The sequence below is a fragment of the Malus domestica genome, chromosome 03 (assembly GCF_042453785.1).
Source record: "Malus domestica chromosome 03, GDT2T_hap1".
Taxonomy (NCBI): Eukaryota; Viridiplantae; Streptophyta; class Magnoliopsida; order Rosales; family Rosaceae; genus Malus; species Malus domestica.
The window spans coordinates 22,506,730-22,515,309 of NC_091663.1; the positions used below are offsets into that span (position 1 = coordinate 22,506,730).

At 38.2% G+C, this 8,580-nt stretch overlaps 1 protein-coding gene and 1 non-coding gene across 2 annotated transcripts; one reads left to right on the plus strand and one right to left on the minus strand.

The window, feature by feature from the left end:
• Positions 1–390: 390 nt before the first annotated feature.
• LOC103439067 (ABC transporter G family member 15-like) lies at positions 391–5,217 on the minus strand. Its single transcript, XM_008377619.4, has 9 exons — positions 4,533–5,217; positions 3,527–3,606; positions 2,807–3,268; positions 2,566–2,688; positions 2,302–2,433; positions 1,893–2,177; positions 1,511–1,783; positions 1,300–1,407; positions 391–1,198 (listed from the first exon to the last, which is right to left on the minus strand). Exons 1-9 carry the CDS (start codon positions 4,765–4,767, stop codon positions 842–844), a joined length of 2,055 nt encoding a protein of 684 aa, XP_008375841.3. The 5' UTR covers positions 4,768–5,217; the 3' UTR covers positions 391–841.
• Positions 3,382–3,455, plus strand: TRNAT-AGU (transfer RNA threonine (anticodon AGU)). Its single transcript has one exon. It is a non-coding gene; the product is annotated as a tRNA-Thr (tRNA).
• Positions 5,218–8,580: the final 3,363 nt, after the last annotated feature.

Below are 8,580 nucleotides of genomic sequence, written 5' to 3' on the forward strand. Positions count from 1 at the left end.
GTCTTACGATATGGTGTGCTACTTTCGTAAGGATGAGGTCGTCGTATCCTAGATAAGCGCCGATCAATCATAAACATTGTAATGGGGATGTAAATATGTTAAGAAGAGAGAACTAAGTTCTTAACTCGACCACATTTTCAGGTTCTTCAAGTGCATTTAGCATTGTGTTTGTTTTTGAGTACGAGGCATAAGGGAGGGGAGGAAGCAGAGGCGCTCCACATCCTCCCCTCTATTAGTAGGTGTAGTTTACTCACCACTCTACGTATTATTATTGGATGACCTTAAACTTTGATATTTATGTCAATCCACCACATAGATCTCGATAGTTGACTTGTTAATGAGTTTAATTTACATAACATAAAAAACTATCATGATGACAAACAAAACAACTTAACAATGCCAATTTATTTCTCTCATATCAGATTAGTATTTTATATATAATAGGGAATTGTTATTGACACTTCAAAAATCTTTTTGTACTCCAAACTTTCTATAATAAGAAAGAAATACATTTGTGAGGAGTGTATAATGAGATTTTTTAAGTGCTAATAACAGTATATAATATAAATTAAATTTGTTTACCACCAAATATGTGATGTGCTCTTAAAATGTAATAGTGCTTATCGTCTGATTAGGGTGACGAACAAGTTCGAACTCTAATAAGTGTTCTGAAAGTCGGCCTAGGCGTGCCTAGGCACTGAACGGTTCCTTGAATGACATCCATCAGAGAAAGAACATCAAACAGTTTCTGTATATAAAACTCCAACAGAAGCTCCCTACTTTTTTATCCGATTTTTTTCTTAATAAAAGTGACTAGTTACTCAGTCCTGCAATGCCTCTTCTACTGCAGTGGAGAGTTGAGGCCCTCTTGAGAAGACAGTGAGTGGAGAGGTTGGTGCCTATTGGAAGAAACAGAGGGCAGTTTCCTGAACGACGGCCTCTTACCAAGGTGGTGCAGCGTTCTCTTTGCGTAGAGTGACTGAAACAACGGCGATGCATTCTCCTTGAACTTGAGAATTAGGAAGAAGAGAACCCGGTACATTACAAGAATGGCTACAATAGCAACCAAGTCCCACCACTTGGAGTGGTCTATTGGTATCCCAAACATATGTTGGACGATATACTCGCCTGTAAGGTTTGGCTCACCAGGTATCATGGGCTCGAACTCAAGGCCAATGAAATCGTTCTTGTAGGAACCCTGCATGTCAAATTACAATGCAAATGAATACCATCTGATTTTCCACTTCATTATCATTGTGACAAGTAGTGACCAGAGGTAGATGGTTCACAAAGATTTACCTGTATTGCCCATGAGCCATAGCTGAGATATGAAATTGGGTAGCGCCAGAATGGCTTAGGAAGATCTGGCAGCAAGCGGAAGAAACCCGAGGTCATCATCAGGATGCCCTGCATGCACAACCATGTAATTGAGGATACACCAGGAAGGATATACATGATGACGGGAAGGAGATAAGGAAAGCTTATCAAACATTTGAGTGTATCTTCTTACCATGATTCCAGCTCCTGTTATTATACCCATTAGGAAATTGGGAACCAGAGAAGCGACAACCATCATGAGGCTCTCTATCACCGAAATGCAGAGATATATATTGAGACAGAAGTACACATAATGCGAAAACTCCGGTCGAAATTTCACCAGATGATAAGTAATAGTCCCAGTACTAACAGTAACTGCAACCAAGAATGGGAATGAAGAGAGGAAGTTGGAAATGATGAAAACCGAAACTCCATAATACCCATTGAGCCTTTCTCGATAAAACACCTGTTTGCAAGAAGAAAACAAGGCATGAAAAGGCGAAAACTACCACAGAAATGTCTTGCTATTTCACCATTGCTATATGAGTACTCATATCTGTGTTGCATAAGCTTACCTTCATTTCCTCTATGAAAGATGGGAATCCTCCAATAGACATAAACGTCATAAAGCCGGTTATAAACGCACCACATGCTGCCCGGGCAAAGATTGCAGTATAGCCGTGGCCAACTTCAAAATAGATGGTACCAACACATATTGATACAAATATGTAGATGATTATCCTTAACCAGTAATACCCCACATCTCTAGACATGTTCAGGGACGACCTTCGCAGCAAGGTTGAAAGTTGCTTCCACCAACTTGCTTGACTTCCACTTTTCAAATCAATTGCATGTCCCTCCTGCAACACATAGGCTACTTCATATATGTTTCCAGTGATACCAAGTCAATGCATATAATGCCATATCAATGTCATAACACTGCAGAAAGAAATGTGACTAAAGAGCTCAAGTTGGAAAAGTTACAATTTCTGATATTTCTTGCATCCTGGCTCTCGCTTTATTTGCATATTTTGAACGTTTGTATTTCTCGACTAGCCTAGCTTTGATCTCTGCTGTTGCCAAATTCATGAGAGGGTCTGCTGATGTTGGTACATCCTACCAATTCAGACACAAAGATACAACTAGTATGAGAAAAGAATACCCAAAATATTTCATTTGAAACATAAAATGGAATAACCGTGTTGCATAAATCCTGTGTAAAAGAACTGAGTTAGAATTAATACGCACCCGAATTCTTTGAGATCCTTTCAGTGTGGCAGTCACGATGTCAAAGTCCGAATTTATGCAACGTAGAAAGTGGTCAGAAGGATTTCTTCTACTAGGACATGGGACACCTGCTTCAGCGAAAAACTACAAAAATGAAAAAGGAATTAGCATTAGTCACAAGAAAAGAAAAATGGGGTTCAATAACTCATTCGTTGACGATATAAAAATACTGGAAACAGGGTGCCAAGATTCCCTCTCTTACATCAATAGCAGTCTTTGCTTCTCCAAAATAAACAGTTTCACCACCAGATAGTAAGAAGAGGTCGTCAAAGAGTGCAAATACTTCACTACTGGGCTGGTGAACAGATGAAACAACCGTTCTTCCATCGCGAGCAATGCTTCGAAGTGTTTGAATAACGAAGAAAGCGGAGGCACTATCAAGGCCACTAGTAGGCTCATCAAGAAATAATATGCAGGGCCTTGTTAGAATTTCAAGCGCAATGCTTACTCTCTTCTTTTCCCCTCCACTAATACCTCTCAAGTGCCAGTTTCCAATTGATCGGTCGGCACACTCCAGGAGCCCCATTTCCATAATTGTTCCCTCCACAATGCTCTTAACCTCTTCTCTGGTAAAATTACTCGGAAGTCGCAAGTGAGCCGAGTACGTTATGGTTTCTCTAACTGTGAGTGTGCCCAACAATACATCCTCTTGTGTGACATAAGCCTGGAGTTGCACGCAGTTTATAGTGAATTAGGAGGATGTATATGCTTAAACAATGGCAACAAAATTCTGTTCGAGAGTAGTAGTAACGCTTATAAAAAAGTGAAGGCCAATCTGCTCTCGTAGCTCAGTTGGTTAGAGCACCCGTTTAGTAAGCGGGAGGTCTTGAGTTCGACTCTCAACGAGAGCAAACCCGTAATGTAATTTTAATTTTTTTTAATTTTCCATATAAGCAACTGGAAACAGAAAGCTATTACTTACAACAGCGCCATATGCCAGTCTTTTCTTCTTCCCGTTAAACAAAATATTTCCAGTCATAACAACATTTCTTGAGAGTCTACCTGTGTCGCATAAACAAATACAATTTTAGTAAAAATAACAAAGAAACACGAAATTAGTTCTGGACTCTCATGGTTTTAAAGTGTTGCCTTCCCCTCAAGGACCGTAATTGGAATTTGGACCTTGTTTGAATAAATACACACTAAAAAGAAAAAAGAAAAAGGAAAAATGAAAAATATTATGCCTGTTGGCCATGCTGCTTGTAACTCAGCATTCAATTTTTCCTTTCTGCCTATCTGCCTCCTTTATAACCAGTGATGATATGAAAAGGAAAGAAATAAAAGACTAGCGGCCAAGGTCTGGTTTGCATTCAAATGCAATTGGTGGCTCTTTAATGGGTACAAGTGGGACAAGACTTCACCCTTGGATTGGACAAATTAAGTCCAGCTTAGGTTAATATGGAAGCATTTTTGTTGACAACAGTTAGTTAAACAGTGGTAATGCTCAGCATCTTATTCATTGTTATTGTCGTTAGATAATTTAAATTTTGAAATTTATGAAATAAATTTATTAAATTAAACTCATCTTATAATAATTAATAGATGGTAAGGGGGGCCAGCTAATGAACAAAGAACCTTTTTTTAATGGAACAAATAGAGTTAACACTAAAGACGTTAATTTTGGCCAAATTACATCACTTTTGGGTGGTGTAAAGATTATTAACAAGTGTAAATTACATAGCAAACCCCAGAATCTTTCCTAAATAATGGGTTTTTATATAAATTGGCCAAAGGAGTACTATTTAATAAATAAACAACAAAAGTGAAAAGTTTTGATTTTATCTACAAAGGATGATGAAATGAAACCATATAAGTGAATGACATGCATATTTTGTGCTACCTCTACCTGTGCTGCTGTGCAGTGTTCATCCATGGAAGATCACAAAAGAGGGGAGAGAGAGAGAGAGAGAGAGAGAGAGAGAGAGAACCTGCTAAAGTATCAAGAAGAGTTGATTTTCCAGAGCCAGAAGGACCCATGATAGCCATGATCCTACCAGGCTCAGCAAACCCACTCAGCCCATTGAGCAACCTCTTTGTGGGTGCTTCCTTTCTGAAGTTTGGAAGCACCGCACTTAGATCCTCCCACACCAAATATGCACCTCTTCCACTTCCACCGCCACCCACACCACCACTACGACCACCGCCTGCCGCCTCTGTCTCCATCTTTCCTTTTTGTTTCTATAAAATCCTACCTTATTAGCCAAGGCCTCTAAACCCCAGAAGATAAAAGAAAACGTAGATCACATATAAAGAGAGAAAAACTTTATATGTGTCCATGTATTGTGGTTGGAGCAGATAACAATCAACTACCTGCCTGCCCGCCCTGCCCTGCCCTGCTATGAGATATGGGAGGAGAGGAGCATGAAGAATTAATGAGGGGAGAGAGAGAGAGAGAGAGAGAGAGAGAGAGAGAGAGAGAGAGAGAGAAATTGATTCATTCAAAGAAGGTTGGTTCCTTCTGGTGGGTGGAAAGCGAAGGGAAATAAATGTAACACACAGAAATAATGACAATGTGTGTGTACTGGAGCAACAGCAAAACTTAGTCATGGTGCATTTGTGATATTGCAGATTGCTCCTTCTCCTCTATCTTCCAACCAATATTAAGATTTATTTCACATTTATGTCTACATTGCATGTGTTTAGAAAAAAAAGTTGTTTTTGAAGACTGTTTTGGGAGATACCCATCTTTAGTTACGTTGTTTGATGATAATTTGGACGTTGCAAGTTGCTGACTATTTGGTTACATTTAGTACGTGAAAAGGAAATTAAGAAAATGATTTATCATTTTTTTTAGAAGGAAAATGCGAAAGAAATGTCCTATATTTGATAACGATGGTAAATTCGATAGGGAATACTATTTTTGGGATATAATGGGTATTTTCAATTGTTAATGAGGACATATTTGTCATAAAAAATGATACCATTACTTATTTTTGGCTTCCCATGAGAAGGAAAGTGAATATTACCAAGGGAGCTGGAGGGCTTCACTTCCCCTCTATTTTCCCATGTGTCAAGAAACCATTTTCAAAGCAAACATGAGAAAAACAACAATTTCTCATTCCCAATCTCCATTTCTCATATTATGTTTCAGATTAAGTACTAAACTTTTGCCATAACAACAGTTACCCGTGTCACTTTTCACTAAGCGTTATTTATGCCACTTCAACTTATTTAAGGATTAGAATATAGTTTTTTTTATTTTAAGAGAAGTGTTATTGACACTCCAAATATCTCATTCTACACTCCTCACAAGTGTATTTTTCTTTCCTAATATAGAAAATTTGAAGTGTAGAATGAGATTTTTGGAGTGCTAATAACAATTCTCTTTTTTAAATTCTAATTTTCTAAAGCGTAGTTCATAGAGGACGTTAATGAAGCAAAATTTAAAGAAGGTTTCCTACTAACCATTTAGATTCTCTCCTATGTAAGAGCTCTTCCCTCCCTCTGTGGGTGGTTTTCTCCCCTTTTGTGAGAGAATTTTAACAGCTTGAATTTCTCACCCTCCCTCCTGTTACTCCTTCCCTTTCTTCAATTTCTCCATCTGATTGACGTTTTGAGAGTCGGCTGCTAGGCATGTTTCTTTTTAATATCTACGTTCTTTTCATACCTTAGGCCATCTCCAGCCGAATGCTGGTCAGAAGGCTCGTTTTAGCCCTCTGGCCTTCCAAGATATTAATATTTTAATGAACAGTACATGGTCATATTTCTTACCATCTCTAACCGAGGGCCAAAGGGTCATAGGGCTCGTTTTAGCCCTGACAAAAAACCGTCTCCAACTGAGGGCCAAAGGGTCATAGGGCCAAACATAATTTATTATTTTAAAAGTACAACTTAAATTTAAATCCAACGGCTAAGTGACGTCAGATGGCCATTGGATTTGAATTTTTTTTTGCTATAAATAGGGTGGATATTGGGCTATAAATTCACACAACTTTAAATTCAATCTCTTTTAATTCAAGTTTGCAATGAATTCCAACTTTGGATCCTCCAAGACAAGGAAAATGGAACCAGGTGTTTTTCAATCAAAAGACCATTTTGACCCTGGGCTATTTTAGGCCCATGAGTTGTTGAACCATTGCCTTTGTTCAAAGGTGGGATGGTTTGAGGCCGACTCCATGGGGCTAAAGAGTGGGAAGTACTTTTAGGCTCATGTTGGGTCAATTTATACTTTGCCACTTAAAAGAAAAAGAGGGAGCTTGGTAATGTATTTGGGTTATAGCCACCATTTTGTTGAAATCCAACCCTATGGAGCAAAAAATAATCGAGAAAAATATGGATGCGACAAGTGGATTTTAGGGTAAAAAGACAAAATTACCCTCGATGAATACTGGAATTCTTAGGCGCAAGCAGTGAACAATCATGACTCAATCAAGGTCAAAAGTGTTCAAAATAGGTAATTATTCGAAACTTATTTCATCCATCCTCATCAAATCTTCTCCACAAAATCATTCCTTTCAAATTATATTAATTGGGTAATTAATTGATTTATTACCCAATTAATTTATTAATTAGCTAATTGATTGAAATTAACACCAAAAATACCACATATGGCCTTATTCTCCTAATAGGGCTTGTCATAGCCCTATAAATACCACCCAATTTTCTCCAAAAACCTAAGTTCAACACTCTTGCAAAATTCTCCAAATTCTCTAAACATTTTTCTCTCAAATTCTAACTTTGGCATCAGAGGTTCTTCGGCCAAAGCCCCCCCCCCCCCGTGTACATTCATCGTGGGCGCGTGAGGCTCTTGGCCTTGACTAAAGGTGTTAATTGTTTTGTAGGTGCAATTTTGTTTAAGAAGAAGAAGACGGAAATTTGTATCCACAAATTGGTGCTTTCATTGAGAGTTTGATTCACACGCTCAAAGAAGACTCTTGCATTCAAAGTTTCTCATTTCTTGTTCATTTGTAGATTTTTCGTACGTTCTTATTTTTAGAGTTTTTTTTTTTTTTATTTTTTTTTATTTTTTATAAAATTCTTTGAATAAACGTAAAAGAAAAGTACAATGACTAGAAATTTGGAAACCATGACGAACGAAGCTTCCTACATTCAAAAATCCGAATTGAATGATGGAGAACGAGACGCGATGTGAAATCTCATCCTCGGAATTTCACCATTTATTACGTATTTAGTAATTTAAATTTGTATTTTGCGATTACGTTATCTTTATTAGTTAATTTTAATTCCACTAATTATAAGTTTAGCAATTGATTAGTTATCGAGTTGGAAGTTTCATAATCAATCTTTATCTTTTGTTGACATTTCGAAGTTACAACTAGTGTTTTTAAATAAATCTGGAAACCACGAACGCATAAGCGAAAGCCGTTTGCGAGTCCGAATTATAACGGTATAGTTACGGACGTTTGAAGTAGTGAAAATATAGATTGTGGGAATTATTCTAATTTCCACTTATGGGTAAAAGGCCCAAACTTTTTTTTTTGATTAATGGACTGGCTACTATAAGTGGAATTGGGCATTTTAGGTGGTGGAAAAAGATTAGTCAGCAGCCTTAAAAGGGGACACATCAGATTTTTTTTAAGAAGGAGAAAGGACCATAGGAAGGAAGGACCAAAAAGAGGAAAAAGAGGATTTTACCCCTCCATTTCCGTCGACCCATTTACACACGCCCACTGGAGTGGGTTCCGGCCATTTCCACTATTTTTTTTTTCAGGAGAAATTCAACCATCCATCACCTGCAATCTCTTCCACCATCTCCCATCTTCCATCTCCACCCAAATTTGAGGGTTTTTAGGTCCAAAATAGTGTAAAACTGTGCGGGTGACCCAAGGAGTTTTGACAGCGATTCCGCTATTCCGGCTAGTCTCACCACCCACCACCACCCTTAATCAACTCCCCTTGGACCCATGAACAAGACCTAATCAGTTGTAGGGGCGTTGGAACACCAAGGAAGCCGAATTGAAGAACATCCACCTTAGGGTTTCGTTGGGTGCGAGCCAATTTGAGGGCCTTCCTGAC